The 20,282-nt window shown below is 43.9% G+C and overlaps 1 protein-coding gene across 1 annotated transcript in view; it reads left to right on the top strand.

Moving 5' to 3' along the window:
- Window positions 1–362: 362 nt before the first annotated feature.
- LOC146203363 (uncharacterized) overlaps window positions 363–20,282 on the top strand; it is a 196,644-nt gene continuing 176,724 nt past the window's right edge. The window contains exons 1-2 of the mRNA XM_084585538.1: window positions 363–565; window positions 9,758–9,922. Coding sequence (XP_084441664.1) covers window positions 9,794–9,922 — 129 coding nt within the window. The 5' untranslated portion in view covers window positions 363–565; window positions 9,758–9,793. The remainder of the gene's footprint in view (window positions 566–9,757; window positions 9,923–20,282) is intronic.

Here is a 20,282-nt window from a genome sequence, read left to right on the forward strand (position 1 = left end):
CGTATTCTTGTAAGCACTACCGTGATGGCTGCGGTTCGCGTTCCCACACGACTGCGCGCATTCCTTGGCCATCGTGGGGCTCCTTAAAGAAAACTTACGAGGATGACCGCAACTTGGAGCTTTGCGAGACTAAGCCCAAAATGATCAAGGTGACCACTGTGTTGGTGGGCAGGAGAGAAAGCCACAGATCGCGGTTAGAATGTGCCAGCGATGGAGCCAAATGCGTGGCCAGTTATTCATTCACGCTGGCAACATCCTTCTTTGAACCGAGAGCAGCCTGTGCACGTGTTATCGGTAGGAGCGGAAAGTGAGAAAAAAAAAAAAGAAACTAAAGGAAAACAGAGACAGTCCAAATGAACCGGCGGACGCATGTGGCCTGTGCCTCGTTGCGTCGCGAGTCGGGTTACCCTGCTGTCCTTGATGGGTAACACTCGCGCCAACGGCGACTGCCGGGTTCGAGCGCCGGGATGCCGAAGCCAAGACAGACCCTGCACCGGCAGCCGACACCTCAGCTTATAGCTTCTGGATGGCTGGCGAACCTCGCTGCACATCTGCTTTGAAAAGCGTGAGTGACATTTTACTTCCTTGAATTTTGGAAATACTTCCTATATATAGTTTGCATGCTACTCTCGTGCCTATATTCTGTGTCTGCAGAGTAGGGCTTTGGCGTGGATAGTAACGAAGAATATCCACGTCTTAAGCAGCGTAAACTGCATGCTGTTACGCATAAATGGCACAAAACTTGCATGCCTTGTAAGTGCGAGGATTTCTTTTCCGTATCACGCAGACGGGCATCGGAAGACGAACAGGATGACGAAGTATAGTAGAACAAGAACAATATGATAACCTTGCTAGCTGATACAAAGGGCTCATAATCTAACGCACATGTGCCTCAGTGATAACAAAATTTCGGCATGACAGTAGATTATCAATTCCATCGTAGGTATCATCGAACAAGGAGGATTCCGAAAATGAAAACCAATCTGAATAAACAGGAATATATAAAGCACCGGGAAAATAACCATCGCTTTTAACCACGCAACGTTTCTGGGGATAGTAGCACGCCCAAAAATTTTTCTCCCAAACCCCCAGACATCCCCTTGCTCGAGTGCAATGCATCTCAAAATGACGCGTATGCTATAACATCTGCCAAGGCTGTATAATTTGGTTTGGATGGTGGGGTTTAACTTCCCAAAGCGATTCAGGTCATGAGAGACGCCGTAGTAGAAGAGTCCGGAGATTTCGATCACCTGGGGTTCTTTAACGTGCACTGACATCGCACAGCACACGGGCGCCTAGCTTTTCGCCTCCATCGAGAAGCAGCCGCCGAGGCCGAAATTCGATCCCGCATCCTTGGGCACAGCAGTCGAGCGCACTAACCACTGCACCCCTACGGCGGGGTCCAAGGATGCACTGTGTTATGCTTCTCAGATGCATTGATGCTTGCGTAGTTTCAAATTCAGATAGGGCTCTACATCACACAGGCATATCATCATTTTCAAAAAAAGAACTGACGTATAGCTAAGTGTGAACAGAGTCCTGAAGATCGGAATAATCAGATCATTATAGACTTTCTTCTGTAACCACGTGCGCGAAAGGTGCTGATGTTCTACCTTCCTCGAACTTGGTATCTTTCCGCCGCCCCACATCGAAAATGAGATGAGCTGGTGGAGTTATAGTGATGCTTCTGGACAAGGACCATGAATTTCTGAGGCGCTTTCATGCTTTGACTGAAATAGACCTGACGACGTTGCAAAATCACCTGCGGCACAATGCTTTTTTGGGGGGACAATATTCAAATAAAAAGAAATAAGTCTGCACATACAATAATTACGAAATTAAGCAATTTATTTCTGTTTTATTCCTGTTGCGACTTAGTCAACTCACAATTCTAGGAATGACATCCCGGACAGTTTTACACATATAATTCTATGCCACTATTTTAACTCCTCGAGGAGGCATCTTGTCGTTAGAAAACGGAGAAAAATGCGGCGCTGCCAATAGGTGCCCGATAGGTACTGTCACGTAGTGGTGACAGTACTTATCAGGAATTAATTGACAACGCCGCGTTTTTTAGATTTTCGTACGAGAGGAACATTTAGAATGAGGAGCAGCACGAAAAGTTTTTCTCTATTGTGTTTCAAACGTATCAAGTAAAGCTAATGGCACATTATTAGAAAAGAGTTAGCACAGACAAAAACAAACAAACAAACAAACAAACAGAATGAGGAGTGCACATCATGAGCGCTGGGGTGTATAGTCCTCTCTCTGTTCTTGTGTCTGCGCTAAATCTTTTCGAATAATGGGCCATCAATTGACCCATTAATCTAAACTTGTATAGTATGTGTTTGCTTTGAATGTGCAAGCTGTGTTTTTCTGCATTGAAGGCTTCAGTCATTCTGGGCACTCACTGAGAGCATGCAGCTATGCTAATGCATCAACAAAAAGTCTCTGCTTCCTATTTTTATTTCATAATAACCACGCAATAACAACAAAATTGGTTTGAGAAGTGCTGTTCGTGTTATTCATTCAGTTATGAACTATTTCTTAGTCTGTTCTGTGTGATAGCTATAAAAGGCCTAACATTTTTATTTTAACGCGAGAACGTCAGCACCCCCTGTCGAGAAAATCTGCCCGTCGGCGGCGTCTGTGTGGTGTCGGCAGCTGCGACCGTTTGCATCTTAGCATGTTTGAAAACTCACGGGCATGCCTTTCGCATGGGGTAGTTGGTAGGGGAGAAACACAGGACCCTTGCTACCCCATCCCCGTCTGAAGCATAACAGCATCGAAAATGATGAGCGTGCCATCTGGTAGGTGGTAGCTGCAGACTGCAGGTGACATGAAGGGACACTGATAGGTCGGAGGAGCCATGACGCGCCGGCCCTCACTTCTCTTTCGCTCAGAGAAGTCGCTGAACGCGGGATTGGTCGGCATGACGTCACGGTATCAGCTGGCACAGTCGAGCTGGAAGGAGCTGGCGCAGCTCCTTTCATGTGGAACGGTGAGGTGGGAACAAAACACAAGGGACGCTTGGAATCCCATTTGGAGCCTCACCGCCCAGGATTATCACGAACCGGCCTTTGGGAGGTGGCATGGGAGTACCCACTTTTTTTTTTTATCACAAGGGCACTATGATACCATACTCAGCTCGTAACATTCACCCCAAAGAAATGTCGACGGCTACAAGACATCCAATTTGGCACCTAAATGAATATTTCCGCCATGCAATAAATAATTCAGAAAAGAGAATTAATGTCTTCGCCATTTATTGACATAGGCTTAAAATAATCGTGTATTATGCTGTAGAAATACTAGTAACGCTCTCGCGTATATGCATGCGCGTGAATCGGATTAATCGTCTGACGTTTTTTAACTGACCTGTGAAATTTGTACTTTATGCGCTTACCTGTGCAAATAGTGCCCCGAAGTTGTCAAGGATAGCTGTTAATTTAAAACTAGATGGCACAGATTTACAGGTGCATATGCAGCAATGAAAGCTCACTAACTGACCTCGAAGTTTTATACGTATGCTTCCACTTAAAGTTAGCCATTCGTGGAGTTTTGTATGCTCAAGTATCACATATGTGTCAGTTTTATTCATTTGTACGAATAGCGTCCGTTTTTAAGATATAGTTTCAACGTTCTTGAGAGGCTACTTTAGTGCTTCTCTGATTGGAATGAATCCGTTCTACCGTCCCGCATTTTGTATAACAGATATCAGCTTCTGTACCAAGGAATCTCTCGGGGAGAACGCTCAGTGTCAGTTGCTTCTATAGCCGTGTCTGTGGTCATGGGCCATCCAAAATAAAATGTGTACAGTGAACGAAGTGAACTATCGATAATAGTATTGGTAAAAATAGATATAATTGGTTGTTGCGGCACACACGAAGAACTGACGACTTTGGTGATTGGACTAGGCAGGCCAAGCGTAAGCGGTATTTTTGTGAAATTTGTAGCGCGAACGCTGCGATGAAGGTTGAAAATAAAAAACAATTTTCTCTTGGCCCTCGCGCTTTTGCGCAAGTTTACAACGCAATCGAGATCCTATCGTCATCGAATGAATGCGACACAACGCGGACCATTTGTCTTCCTGTGCACCTGCGAGCTGTACCGCCTTGCAGCCTTCGGGTAGTGGTCTTTTTTTTTTTTTTTCCGTCTCGATAACCCGGTAAACGTATCGACTAGGCACCACAGATGCAACGTATATGGTTAACCCTGAGCACATATAGGTTAAAAGATGGCTACTGCGATAACGGGCCGCACTGAATGGCTATGATGATCTTGCGTGGCCCATTGCCGCCGTAATATTCGCGCCGACAATACGATCGTTGTGCTACAACGCTTCATTACGAGGCTTCGAAACGGTAGGAAGGCAATGAAATGTGTCCACGACGGAAACACTTAAAACCTCGCGTCGCCACTAGAGGTCATTACAGCATCGGGCGATCCCAATACCCAAGCAGCCCATCTGCCGATGCTGCCGCGGGCGGTTAATGGATGTGCGCGGAAAACGACGATAATGGACGTGTTGCGTACTCGCGCTGCGTGATCGGCTTTGAAAGCAGCACAAATGAAAAAAAAAAATACTCGGAAGACTCCACTTAAGTATGCGTACTTGAGTCGCTTGAGCCGCGCGCTTATGCACGCTCGAGATTATTTGGATGCTTCGGGCAATAGACTTCGATGAGCTCGGCCTGGGGAACGCCTGTGTTATGGGTCTCCGGCTCGGCGAATGGCCCACAGTCATCCGCTAAGTAATCGCCTGAAGTCTTACTAAAAACGCAATACGCGATGTGGAAAAGCGTAGCTGAAGCGGCAGTGTCGAGAAAGGCTTTAATGTAATGCAGATATAATGTGAAGGAACAGCACGACTATAGAGGGCGAAAGTGGTGGCGGTCTTTCCTTCACGTAAAAACAATTCTAGCTGCGATGTGGAATATATGCAATTTCGCACATGAAATTTGTTCTTGATATTCTGTGTCCTTATTCAACTCTCCCTTTTAACCTCTGTTTATCGAGCGCCTCATTTCCGAAGCGAATGCAAATTGCCAAAATAACTGTTCTGTTTAAGAAGGGTGACGTGAATGGCATGAATCACTGTCTCTGTACTTTCAAAGGGATTAGAAAAACGTTTTCATATACAAATCTCACGTATTTTTCGACAAACATAATTTAATCTCACTTGCACTATATGTTTTTAGGACGAACAAATCTACAGAGTTGGCCTTACTTGAGCAAAATAATTTATTTTATCTCAGTTTGATAAAAGAATGTGTATAATTGGCATATATGCAGCTTTCTCTAAAGCTGTTGACTGCATTGATGATGACAGACAGCTTGAAAAAGCTTGACATTTTTGGCATTCGTGGACATTTCTTGCAACTTATTCAGTCATATCTTGACCATAGACAGCAATTTGTTAAAATTGAATCCTATCAAATTGAATTAAGGCCAATCAATATATTGGTTCTCCAGTGCAGTAATTTAGGTCCACTCTTGTTTTTATTATTATTCTTAAAATAATTTCTGTTGGTCCAAAGTATTTTCCTTATGCGGATGATGCCAGCATCTTTCTGTCCTCTGCTGATTATAACCCACTTTAAAATGAAGCAAAATATTTCCTTTCAAAACTTAGAAGGCGGTCAGTAGCAAACCAAGTAAGAATTATTATGACTAAAACAAAAGCAGCTTTATTTCAACCATAATCAAAACAGCCAATCATCCTTTTAATATTGAAGTTCGGAGAGAAAGAACTACAAATAACTAATAAATTCAAAACCAAGGCGTCCGTGTGCTGTGCGATGTCAGTGCACGTTAAAGAACCCCAGGTGGTCGAAATTTCCGGAGTCCTCCACTACGGCGTCTCTCATAGCCTGAGTTGCTTTGGGACGTTAAACCCCACAAACCAACCAGCCAACCAACCAACCAACCAAAACTCTAGGTATAACTTTCTCTAAGAATATGTTGTCGTCTATGTTGACTCTGTAGCAACGCGGTTATCTCGCTTCGTTGGCGCCCGTATCACGTCTCAGAACATATTTGCTATTTCAGGTAAAAATGCTTCTTTATATGCCTTATTCCCATCTAAGTTACCGTTTTCTAGTTTCGGGGACAAGCAAGCACACAAATTTGCAAAAAATATTAATTCTTGAAACAATATTTCTTACGATCATTTATGACTTGCCATATACAGCCATACACAGAGCCTTTTTGAAAAAGTCGGAGTAGCGCTAGTATAAAATCTTTATAGTTATAAATTAACAGACTCCTTCAAACTCGAATTAATGGACTACCAAATGTTTCTACAAGGATTATCATCGTTAGAAGAGAGCTTCGCAGCATGCACTACCCGCCACAATAAAAAATCAAATGTTATAACCCCACGCACTGATTACCTTATGGAAGAATTATGATTACCTTATGGATTACCTTATGGGACGTTAAACCCCACAAAACCAAACCAGACTTAAAAATTTAACGTTCATGTATGCATATTCCCTCTTTTATTAGCTCTTTTCAGTCAGTGACCCGCCTAACGCAGCATGTTCCCTCCTTTATTAGCTGTTTTCCGTCCATAACAGGCCCGACGCAACAACAAGTTCGAGCATCTGCGCCCTTGACAGTTATTTTCATTTTGTAAAACAGCGGAAAAACGACAGGGACGAAGGAAGACAACAAGACGAGCGCTGACTTTCAACTGAGACGTTTACTGCATGCCTGCATCCATATATATGAACACGCTCACACAATAAAAGAAACAAGAACAAATAAACAATACACCAGAAAACATAACATATGTAAGAGAAACATGTGTCATCCAGAATTTCACAAAACATCATTTTCTCGTGTTCATAAATCTTCCCGTTCCGATAACGCTATAGACGGGCTGCTGATACAAGTTTCCTTTATCCTGTTGATTTCTTTTGCTTCTAAAATTTCCCGAACTGTCTGGTCATTATGCCTATTGATTATTTTTGCTTCCTCTAGAAAGGGCTGGTAAGCGTCGTTTTTACAGTCCCTGCAGTGTAGGCTCATAGTTTCTTTTACCGTTCCAAAAACATTATTGTGATGCTCCATTAGTCTTTCTTTAATACAAGGTCCCGTCTGTCCGACATAATGTTTTCCACAAGACAGTGGAACAGAGTACACTACCCCCTTCTGGCAAACCACATAAGGGTCTTTGTGTTTTATGGTACAGCCCTGACCAATGCTTCTCGTACCATTAACTTTTTTGCACATTTTTCCTAATTTATCGGGAGCCGAAAGCACAACTTTCACACCTGCCCGATTTCCTATACGTTTTAGTCTGTGCGAGAGGTGATGAATGTACGGAATGACCGCTATATTTTCTTTTGTCCGCTGGTTAATGGATGAGCTCTTCATGCTCGCCTGAGAAGACGTTGTATTAACGAAAGACTAATGGAGCATCACAATAATGTTTTTGGTACGGCAAAAGAAACTATGGGCATACACTGCAGGGACTGTAGAAGCGACGCTTACCAGCCCTTTCTAGAGGAAGTAAACATAATCAATAGGCATAATGACCAGACAGTTCGGGAAATTTTAGAAGTAAAAGAAATCAACAGGACAAAAGAAACTTGTATCAGCAGCCCGTCTATAGCGTTATCGGAACGTGAAGTAATATTTATGAACACGAGAAAATGACGCGTTGTGAAATTCTGGATGACACATGTTTCTATCGCATATCTTACGTTTTCTGGTGTATTGTTTATTTGTTCTTGTTTCTTTTATTGTGTGAACGTGTTCATATATATGGATGCAGGCATGCACCTCAGTCCCTGTCGTTTATCGCGCTGTTCTACCCAATGGATTAACAACGTGCCCAAGCTTCTGTTTTAACAGTTATTTTCCACAGTGAGGATGTAGGGGTGTCCGAGGAAAGGAAAGACACAAATATGGATTTGAGGATCAAATGAGGATGGCAGTGAACGAGTACCTCATAAAGCAAATTGTGTGCAACTAGTCGATAGACGTGAGCTATTAGTATTTCTTAAAGGTGCCCTCTGAGTATACAGAGAACATACGTTTAAGAAATGCCACCAACGTATTCTTGGGCAGTTTAACACTCTTTTTCAGTTTAACATCTTTTGAGATACCAGGGAATATTTAAATATCCCATGAGGTCATAAATATTTCGGAGTCTTTCACTGAAGCGATTCTTCCCTCCCTCATTCATTTAACCCCGACTTCTTTTCTCTCACAGCGCGGTTTCCGCTCTGAGTGAGGCAATTACTGCGCTTTTGATAGGAATGCACTTTTAACCTACCCCCAGTGATTTCGCCCACGTCTGCCGTGAAGAAAATGAAGCCCAACCAGACACAGTGAAAGAATGGGTGGGCATGGTAGTGTACCGAGCGAACTTCAAATTTTGGGGCTGTCCCATTGCGTAGTCTAGGATATGACATGGTCCCCCTGAACTTTAACCTTGGAACAGCACTGAACGGATTTGGGCGCTGACAAGTCTAGTTCGGCTTGGTTGAGGATCGGCTTGACCCGTGCCATAAATTCCGATTAAGGTATTCTCGACATTGTTTTGGCTCATTTCAAAAAAGGACTTGGTGCACATCCGAAATTTGGTTAGACGAACCTCAAAATTGACTGTACCCAATTCGAAAATTGAGTTAGCCCACGTCAAAAACGGACCTGGCCCACCCCCAAAATTTGTATGGCTCACCTTTAAAACTGAATTGGCCCAACTCGAAAATTGAGTTGACCCACGTTCAAAAGGGACTTGGTCCACCACGAAATTTCAGTGGCTCATCCACAAAATTAGGTCGGTAAGTCCTTGAATCTGGATGGACAGTCAAGATTTGGACGCATTCACATTCGCACCAGACCACCTCTCATCACCCCCCTCCCCTGACACACACATACAGTTTGGTGTCACTTGGAATTACTGGCCTTGGTTCCTCGAGAAATAGTAGAAATATTCCACCTGCAGGTCGTATTTTGTTTCACAAGAAGGCTATTCAGTTGAATTAGAACAAATGTACACGTTTAAGAGAGCTCTCAGCTTAGTTATGGTGCTTCATGTCTAATTTGCTTCTTTGTATGTTCGTATGAAGAAGCGCATGTGTTGGAAACATTTTCACTGGTCTCAACCTAAGGATTAACCCTGACATGAGGTTAGCCTGAGATGACCAGCCGAAAGTGACGTCTATAAGACTACCGGGGGAGCGTGACAGTTTTCACTGCATACTTTGGCTAATGCGCGGACAACGCAGCGGGGGCGGCGACACCGTGACAAGCTTCGATATAATACCGACGTCCTCCAACGTTGGGCTACGGGCTAAGCGAAGAACTTGAAAACCGGTCAGCCCCTAAAACGATGTACCGGAATGATCTTCCGATGCGTGTTGTGGAAAACAGTGACTTGTATGAATTCGAATGAACTCTGGATGATTATTTGAGCGAATATACTATTCGACACTGATGTATTTAGTGCTTGCCAATGTTGCAGTTATTGTCTATGAAAGTTTATCTATCACGCTCTCTTTGAGTACCCTCTCACGATGGTGTACGGTATTGCTAAATAAATTAAAAATAAATAACCCTACGTTTTTCTCTGCCTATTTTCTCTAATTAGAATTTCCGATTAGGCCAGCGAGGACGTTAATAGTTTTAGCACTAACGTGCCCTCGTCTGTTCTAACAAGCAGCATGCAGCCGTGTCGACTTTGACTGAAGCTCTCAGACAAACTGTGCTGAGAGCCAAATTTGTGCGTGCCATTGTGCAGACTGGCTGACAAGGACATCCGGCAGCCGTGGCCAGCATGAGCGAGCGACCGGTGGCCGAGACGCGCAACTCGGCGCACGGCGGCCGCAAGCCCTGCTGGCGCGTGCGATTCTACAACCTCGGCTACTTCTTCTCGCTCAGTGGCCTAATGGCGCTCTGCGAAATTGTGAGTGTGCGTACTCGGGGAGGACTCGCCGCCGCGGCACCATTTCCTGCAGGTGCTGCAGCCGGGCTGATGCTGCGCTGCTTAGTTGTACACGGACAACGGAACTGGACAAACGCTGAGGTTAAGCGCAAAGGCAATAGTTTCTAAATTAGAAAAAATATCATAATTACTAATTAGTTCATTGCAAAACAAAAAAATTGCCTCTGTTGCACTAGATGGCTGGTAACTGTATGCAAGTTGTTTCTCTGGCGTATCTCAAATGTTCCATGTTTTAACCCTTCACTAAAGTTAGCATATATATATATATATATATATATATATATATATATATATATATATATATATATATATATATATATATATATATATATATATATATATATATATATATATATATATATATATATACAGGGTGTTACAAGGAAGACTTTAAGTAATTTAAAAAAATGGACTTTCAGAGATAAAATTATTTTTGTTGCACGAAGTTATCAAGGGTCTGGGCGATTCATTTGGGAAATAACGAAGAAAAGTAGAATAGAAAGAGAAATGGCGCAGGACAAGTAGCTATTGTCTAACGCGACATTCTGCAGCAGCTGTTAGGTAGTTTACTTTTGTGAAATTTTAGTTTTCTGCGCAGACTTGTTCCCCGACTCGCACGTTTTGAGACCGCCGCCCAGGTGGCGCGGCGCCATCACCACGTGAGGCATATACAGGAACACTACCTCGGCCTAGAGGACTTTTCACGACCCTCGGAGCAACCACTTTTTGGAAGGGGGAGGGCGTAAAACGAGCCTAATATTCAATGCTATTTCGTGCTAGGAGCGTAGCTCGGTGTTCAGTATGATGGCGGCCTGCGGCTTATTTATGTGTTTTCATGTTTTAACAGTGCGTAAGCACATTAGTACAGATGAATCACTTCCTGGTGTTTGGCGACGGCCACTAGATCATTTGCAATTTAATTTCGCCTCTCATGCTGTCTCGGTTCAGATAATCGAAGGACGACTCTGACGCGTCGTGAAGCATGAACAAATTTGCGGTAATTCCGGTATAATTGTATATCTTGCTCGATTTTATTTGCTGTAACGCACAAGTCAATCTGCCTCAAGAATAGGAATGACAGATAGCCGATAGCGGGGCTGGCAAACATCTTTTCTTTCCTTTTGTACATACAATAAATAACCACTACCACCACAAGGAATTAATACGCAGCGATTCTATCGCAGCTTTTTGATGCCTCGCGTCACGTCAGAGCCGTCGTTAGGTAGTTGGAAACGAAGCAGCATGAGATCAGTAAATTAATCGTGAAGATTTCTGAGTGATCGTAGACGAATGCTACAAAGCGGATCATGTCCTAATTATTTACGCCTAATGAGGAGGAAGAAAACACGCAACCTAAAGTCAGTGCCTATTTCCCGTGAAAAAAAAAAATATATATATAGGGGACACTTAAGCTTCGTGCCGACGGGGTGGTGCAGTGCATGGTCAGGGCGCTAGACTACTGGCCCAGGAATGTGGGATCGAATTCCGGCCTCGGCGGCCGCTTTTCGGTGGAGGCGGAAAGCTATCCGCCCGTGTGCTGCGCGATGTCAGTGCACGTTAATGAACCCAATTTGGTAAGTTGGTCGAAATTTCTGGAGTCCTCCCCTACGGCGTCTCTCATGGCCTCCCCCCGCCCCCGCCCCCCCTAAAAAAAAAAATTAAGCTCCGCCTTTAAGGACATAACGCGAGAGCGTAGGCTGTGAACTCACATATACCACGGAAATTTTTGAAGCTTACTGCGTGACTAAGAACCCGCACACGTGACAAAACCGTCTTTGACGTTATAGGGAAATGAGCATAATGGTATCGCAGCACTGGCAGGCGAGGACAAAAGGACGAGAGACACACACACAACTGCGCTGAACTTTCAACTTTACTATGGGCATGTTTTTTTCCGCGCTTTGTATTTGACAGAAGGGCATCATGCATCGCGCGAACGCACCTACAAAGGCAGATACGACAATCTCAGTAGCCACGTTTTTTTTTTTTCACCAAAAAAGAAGGAAAAAAAGTTAAAGGCCGGGCCACAAAACCCACGCCACGCACGAAAACATTAACGGGGCTAAGAGTAAGGCATAGAATCAAGTAAAAACACAAGGCAAGATGACAAGTGAAAAATAGCAAGGAAGAGCCAGCGATTAAGGCAAAAATCATGAAAAGGTGAAGACACATGAAAAATAAAGTAGGTCAACAATAACACGCCAAACAACTTATAAAAGCAGGTAAAAGAAATTCATAAATGAGGCAAAGATTAAAATCCAAAAATTCAATGAGAGCTGAAATCAGGTGAAAGGAGGACTCCGAGCATTCCAAGCTAATTAAGATAAACATGGTGCAAGCCGCCTTCAATAATGCGTTAAATAAGTCCGGCGAGCACTCTTCACAAGCAAGTTTTCAAAATAAAGCCCAGAGAATGCTTCAATCTGGATACTCGGCAATACTCATCTTTTCAATAGCCGCAAAAATTCTCAGCGCCATGCAAAAACAAAAAGTCAATTCCGTCGAAACAAAAAGATTGGAACAAATAATTCACCGTCAGTCAATGCATTCACGAGGTATCCCACAGTTTAAAAAGAATTGGGGAAAAAGTAGGAGTTGCGGTCGTTTTTTTCGCTCCTCACCGCCTTTCCAGTTTGTGTAAACGCGTCAATAAACCAGCCGAACGAAGGAAAGAATGCACAACAAGGCATAAAGAACGGCTTGTCTCATGTACTACGGTAGTCGTCTATTCTATTCCTCTTTCGTGCTTTGAGCAGACAGCTGGCTGTGTAAAAAAAAAAAAAAAAGATTACAGGAGCATAACTTGAACGTAAAAGACGATCTAGCAACTTGACCATTCACTGTCGAGACTGCTCACCCTGCAAGAGCCGCCCTCCAAACTTCGCGAATAACAGAATCTTGGCAAAAAAACAAGAACCAGCTGGCACGGGAAATTATTGAAGTTTGCTTCCCTGACAACCTGACAGCAGACTGCGTCAGAGTGCCTTCAGTAGCCCACCTAGAAAAAGAGATCACTTTCTTGTCCAGGGCATTATAATTGCTCTGCATCTCAAGCCATGTAAATGACCTATTTCTTACATCTCTCGTTCGTTTTGGCCTGTTAATTGTCGGGTCACTTACGTCCTCCTTTTGCCTGATTTTAGCTCTCATTGAATTTTCGGATGTTAATCGTTGCCTCATTTATGAATTTCTTTTACTTGCTTTTAACTTTAGCCTCATGAAGTTTTTTGCCTTGTGCGCGGCGTTGGTTTTGTGGCCCGGCTTTCGACTTTTCTTCCAGCGAGAAAAAAACAATACTTGGCTACTGAGGTTGTCGTATTTTCCTTGTAGGTGCGCTTGCGCGATGATGCCCTTCTGTCAAATATAAAGCGCGGATCAAAACATGTCCATTTCTCGTCCTTTTGTCCTCGCTTGCCAGCGCTGCGATACCATAATGCTGGAGAACTACCAACTAGCCCAGCAACATAACCTGCTTAGGGAAATGAGATAGCTTCATTGATAAGCGCCTTTCTCCGAGCGTTTTCACCGTATATCGTTTCTGTGTTTTGAAATAAACCTTTAGTTGTTAGACGGCGCCCGCGCCGTCTTCTCTTTCCTCGGTTCTTTGACTCGTTCGCGTTATTCCCCAATATGATTTGACGCTAACCACGAGTACTGGCTAATTGAGATGTTCAAATTACCTTACCTGCCTATTTTATTAGTACGATTTTTGCTGTACTTAATGTCCAGCGCTACCGGCAGTTTTTTCCCGAAAAATAATTTCCGCTGTATTGCTTACTCTTATGTTTCGGTATATTTGAAATTGTTCACTGAAAAACTCAGTGAATGTTGCGCGAGGTCTAAGATTATGACGGCAAGAACTGTACGGGCAGCGGCTGTGTGTGATGCATCGACGTGGAGCGTGCAATCTTCAGATAGGGGCGTGACTGTTTATACTAGTGGGCAACACAGGGGCGATTGTCAGCGAGCTGGCAGTACGACCAGGAAGGAAGCGCTTCTCACCGACGACGTTGAAAGAGCTTTTTGACGCACGCTGTTCGATAAGTTCGTTGTTGTTGTATTTTGCTTAGCAGACTCTTGAACGACGAGAAAAAGTGTGACAGGCCGGAGAATAGTGATGATGCGCAAAAACTCATGATTAATTGCTTCAAGGAAGTACCACTAAACAACACAAACTGACGCGAACGTTGATTTGAGATATTAATGCGGAACAGTGCTCCAGTACAAGGACGAAGGAAGAAGAGACAAAAGACAACACTTGCTATCAGTTGAAAGATTTACTCTCAATACCACGATTTAAACGGGCTCCGGTATGCTAAACAATGGCATTGTAAATAAATAAATAAATAAATAAATAAATAAATAAATAAATAAATAAATAAATAAATAAATAAATAAATAAATAAATAAATAAATAAATAAATAAATAAATAAATAAATAAATAAATAAATAAATACATTTTAAGTCAGTGCGGTCTCTCAAGTGTTCTCTCGTCAGTCCTGCTGCTGGCGCGCTGTTTCTCCTGAATAGCAAGTATCGATAGCGGCGCAAAAAAAAGAAAAAAAGAAAAGAAAGCAAGGATGGAATTTATTTGGTACCAGGGGTGGTGCGCTCATTACACAGTGGCCATCGTTTTGGCGAACGGCAGCACGGTGAAATGGCTCCATGCTTTATACGTCGGCTTATTGCTGCCAGTTCTGGCCCCGCACGGCTGAAGCTGTGTTCCGCAAGTCAAAATGGCATTCATGACGTCATGCGAGCGCACAAGCATAGTTATGCGGCGGATAAGATGGAGCGTAGCGTGAGCGGACTTACGGATGGCTGTTAGCCATGAGGTGCCAGTGCAGCTAGGCTGTATGATGAAAAAATAGAATCCTAACCGTTTCCACTTGGATAATTGGACAATTATTTGTTGAAATGCAGAGCCTTTTGTAAACAGGCTACCTTGTCAATATGAATTAAACGTAATATAGAACACGAGAGGGACAAACCAACAGGAAAGAGATTTTAAGGCACTCAGTACATACTGGAGGCTGACTGCTAGATAGAGCCGTGGGCATGGCAAGACCGCAAAGAGATACCGTCTGCATAATAGTCAACGACACGGATAAACAGGGTTTTCCTTTCTTCTCTAGGGTGCGCATCTCCCGTCTAAACAAGCCTGTACTCTAATAGTTGATGCGCTCTGCTGAAATCTTCTATTTTGTCGATAAACTAACATCATAGGCTATGCATCCACCTTCCGCACAAGAACCTTTCCATGGGTATATCATACACATTTGAACTCGGCCTCTTTCGCCCATTTTGTATTTTTTTTTTTTTTGTTGCTAGAAGCAGCTGTCGATTCTGTCTGGTTAGGCTTTCTTGGATGAAGATGTTCGGCCGACTGTCTTTAAGGTTGCACAATTTCCTGATCCCCTGCCTTGTGAGCGCACGATTATGCCGGGTATCTATATTTCTTGGCGGGCAGCCTGTGTGCCGAGACAATGTCCTGCTCGACGAGATGAGGCGTTTTGATATTATCTGCAATCTCATTCAATATCGTGAGCAAGGTTTCATCTTTCAGACAAGGAATACCATGAACTTCCGAATTAAGCTGCCTATTCCTAAACTCAAGCTCATTTACTTCTCGTCGAAGCTGAATCTGAGCTGATAAGTTGTTTTCATCCCTTTCCTCCAGTTCTTGCACATTCTTTCTGAGCACTTTATTCTCACGTTTTTGCACGCCGACTGTTTTTTTTTCTTTATTTTTTTTTCAAATCTTCACAAACGGCAGACATGTGCGTGATAGATTCTTCTATGGCTTCCACTTGAGTTACGAAGACTGATAGGCTTTCAAACTTCCAATTAATAAATGTAAGGATAGCCTTTATATCTGCCTCGGTCTTGCTTTAATCACTGCAGCTACCATGTGACGACGACCTCCGACCATCTTTGCATCGCCACGCTTTCTTGGCAGCTTCAGATTTTCCCTTGAAATACGTTTCCGTTATTCCAGCACATTTTCCGAAATGGTACTCCCGTGCGCACTCTGAACAAGCTACGAGTCCTTCGCCCTCAAGAAAGACCACATTACAAATTCAGCAGACGTTAGACATGGCTTTCATTGCTAATCTTGGTTACGGGAATCCTGATTTCGAATGAAACTTTTGTTTTAGGTCTCCCTCTGCGCCCTGCTTGTTTAAACAAAGTTTCGGCGGCATGTGAGTATTCCTTCGTGAGCAAATCCGTATAAATATATCGGGTTTACGTAGCCTCAGCTGAGGTGATCTTTACGTTTGCGACGTCGCAAGCTTTAATCGAACGTTACTGCCCGTTCCCCGTATAAGTAACTAATCCTTGTTCTTGTAATACGTGGTGTTTGGAATATTTTGAACGTAGTGGTCATTTAGAATTAGCCATTCAACGCGCGTACGGGTGGGTTTCCAATAATGCATTCATCATCGCTTCGTCAACAGGTGCATCGTCCCTGGCTATCTTGTGCCGCTTTTTCTAATTCAAAATCGTTTTACTTCGTGAAAAACAGTTTCTTGTGCCGGAGACAGGACACTGCGAGGAATGTCAGGCGATAATTAACTGTAAAGGTTGGGTACGCTCGCAGAGTTACATTGCCTAGCATCCCTCAGTGTATGTTGTAAACTGTTCTATAAGATGTGTGCAGCATATATATGTAACTCACTCACACTCACGCATTTGTGTCGAGTCCTCCCCGCTATAACAATTAATTAGGTGACACAAGGTTTGAATAAAACAACGATTTTATGGTGATAAAAGCTCTTCACCCAAAGCATAGTACTCATGGCTGCTGCCCTCATTTGACAGCGTCTTGCTTTTGAGGAACATAAAAATGTCGCAGGAGCCCATTTTATTGATCAGATGGTTTATATTTTGCCTCGCGTGCACCAATGAAGCGGACGCTTGTGATCTGGCTGGAAGACGCAACCAGATAAACTGTCGAAGATTTACGGCACAAATAACAGCGTAAATTGCACAACACAACCGCTGGCTGTCAAGTTGATTGGCCGAGTACGAGACCATGACGTAAATGGCCAAGGTCGTGCGCAGTGTATCCTTGTTGTGCATATGCCACGAAAGCTTCGAAGTGTCAAATCGGGATGTATATGTCTCCCACTCTTCAAACAACTCGATTTTTTATTCTACAAACACCTTCATTCCGACAAGGCTGGAAAGATACGGAGGTTTTAATAAAGGCTCCAAAAAATCCAAAATGCACATCGAGCATCCCCCTCCCCGTATAAACACGTTAGAAATCCAATAGAAAGTCAAATATGGCGAGTAAAGTTTTGTTTACAGCAGAAGATGTTCAACTAACCCTCCAAAGTGAACAGTTTCGCGTGGCATGCCGTAACAGATCTCCCAACGATCACCTGTTGGTCACAATGTTGACCAGATTAGTACGTCGCATGTGGCCAGTCATGCCTCTGTAACCGCCTAAAGGGAGAGCGATATCTCCTTAAAGGAGGGAAAAGGACAGAGCTAGCGTAATCACACTTTGCCTCCGGAGAGAGAGGGAGCTCTGGCAACTTCTTTTTTTATCTTTCAGAGCAGGGGAAATGAGCACTGCCATGGTACCGTACAGACTTCATTCGCATAACCAATGGTACTTGAGTGAGTGAGTGAGTGAGTGAGTGAGTGAGTGAGTGAGTGAGTGAGTGAGTGAGTGAGTGCATATTCCATTTTGGCTTAAGGCGATCAAGGTACTCAAGGCATCTAATATGAATAGGCAGATCCCACTGGCCAGTTTCACGACGCCACGGCTGTCGCGGTGCATGCTGGTGCATGTAGTCAACCCGCCTCTCAGCCGCCCGGAGAGCCTGCGCGCCTTGTTTCCGAACGATTTTTAGCTCGTGTATATGCCGGAGTGCATTGGGAAAATTCACCTGCCTCGTTCCTGGCGCTATAAGAACACATGGCACATATATTACTCTAGCTTTATGTATTTAGGCAATAACTTATAGAGCTCGTTCGGCCGAAAACCAGTCGGCGTTGCAGTAATAGAAGTTATGGTTGTCGGCATCGCATGTGGGAAATAAGGAGGACTGCATAAAAAACCGTATCATGGCGATATGTCCTTCTACTGATTGATAATTGATTGGTGTGTGATAGGCGATGACGAGCTAATGGAATCATTGTGATTAATCAATTAAATAAGGAAATAAAAAATAGCAAAATGGGTTGTTCAATAGTCTCAAAACGCTCAGAAAGAAAAACCAATTTGATGATGCTAACTTAGAAAATTCAGTGTAATTTGCCGCTTAATTAGTTGAAATAATTGAAAAATAGAAACTTGCGTGTCCTATTATCTGAATGAAAAGTCAGTGCTAGATGGTACTGTTTATGAAAAATTAGAATAGTAATTGAACTAAAAAAAAGAAATCAGAATTTGCAAAATTCGGCCTCAAAGGTCTCAAAATTAATTGTCACAATGAAAATACAATGCTTGCTCATGCGAATTAAGAAAATTTAGTGTTAATTGATCAAAAATTATGTAACAATTGAAGAAGTGAAAACTTAAAAAAAACTGGGGTTCAAAGGTGCTAAAATTTTGAGACCAAGAAGTCAATGCTTGATGATTGTAAGTAAGAAAATTTAGAGTGTAATTGAACAATTACGTGATTGAAATACTCCAAAAATGAAGAATTAGAAAAAGGGGGCTGAAAGGTTTCAAGATGCTCGGAATCAAAAGCATACGCGTGATGATACTATTTAAGAAATTTTAAAGTGTGTAATTGGTTATTTAACTGAAATAATTGAAAAAGTAAAAATCCGATAAAGGGGGTGTAAAGAAGACGAAGAAGAAACAACCCTGCGGCATCACTATCACCACCATCGCTGGTCTCCGGCGCCCATCTCTCTCGCGCTGAAGCTGTTCCCTGCGGCTGGTATTCCGATCCCGCTGTGCCCGAATTACTGCCAGCGCTAAACGTTCAAACCATCTATTAAATCCACATTTCAATATATTGTTACGTGGGAGATCTACAGTCTGAAAGCTCTCCGCACAGCTAACGTTGATGAGGGCACAGATTTCACGACACTCAGCGTCGTCGTCTTCTCGGAGTCTGTTGCACTTCTTCATCCTCATCACGAACAGCGAATACAGCTAAGTAACACTACCCCCCCCCCCCCCCCCCCCCCCCCACGGGAAAAGCCCAGTCCCGGTGCGGTCTATGTTAGCGAAATAGAACGTTGATAATAGGGTTTTAGACGGGACACATGTACTATTTCGGAGGTTGGAGCTGTGGACGGGGACTTCGGAACCACATATTCAACTTCGTAGGTGACGTCGGTCACAGGGCGCAAAACACGGTAAGGGCCAGCGTAACGGGGCAAAAGTTTTTCACACAAGCCCACTCGACGGCACGGGAGCCACAACAAAACGAGAGATCCAGGAGTGTAGTGGACATCACGGTGGCGGCTGTCGTACCGGATCTTTTGGGAGTCTTGGGATGCAGAGAGCCTGGCATGAGCTATCCGGCGGGCATCATGAGCGCGGGTGACGGCATCACTGGTGTAAGTACTGGTGGCGTCTGCCGCGGGTAGGGAGGTGTCGAAGGGTAGTAACGGTTGTCGGCCAAATAATAAATAAAATGGGGAGTATCCAGCGGTAGAATGGACAGATGAATTGTAGGCGAATGTGACAAAGGGGAGATGAACGTCCCAATCTCGATGGTCGTCAGACACATACATGGCCAGCATGTCTGTGAGGGTACGGTTTAGACGTTCCGTGAGGCCATTGGTCTGGGGGTGATATGCGGTGGTGAATTTGTGGCGGACGGAGCACGAACGGAGAATTTCGTCAACCACTCGCGACAGGAAACAGCGGCCACGGTCAGTTAGTAGTTCGCGAGGAGCACCATGATAAAGAATTACGTTTTCTAGAAGGAAGTCAGCGACGTCTGTGGCGCAGCTGGTCGGGATGGCTCGGGTAATAGCATACCGAGTAGCGTAATCGGTGGCGACGGCGATCCATTTGTTCCCCGAGGCGGAAACTGGAAAGGGGCCAAGGAGATCAACGCCTATACAGGAAAACGGGTCAGTTGGTATGGGTATCGGCTGCAGATGACCTGAAGGCAAAATTGTGGGCTTCTTCCGAAGCTGACACAGTTCACACGCGGCAATGTACTGCTGGACAGAACGGTAGAGCCCCGGCCAGTAGAAACGTCGGCGCAGGCTGTCGTATGTGCGAGAGACACCCAAGTGGCCAGCCGTGGGAGCATCATGGAACTGTTCAAGGATGGTGGAACGCAGGTGTTGTGGAACGACGAGCAAAAGGTATGTGCCATCTGGTCGCATATTACG

This window comes from Amblyomma maculatum, chromosome 1 (genome assembly GCF_055883805.1).
Source record: "Amblyomma maculatum isolate TAMU_Amacu chromosome 1, ASM5588380v1, whole genome shotgun sequence".
Taxonomy (NCBI): Eukaryota; Metazoa; Arthropoda; class Arachnida; order Ixodida; family Ixodidae; genus Amblyomma; species Amblyomma maculatum.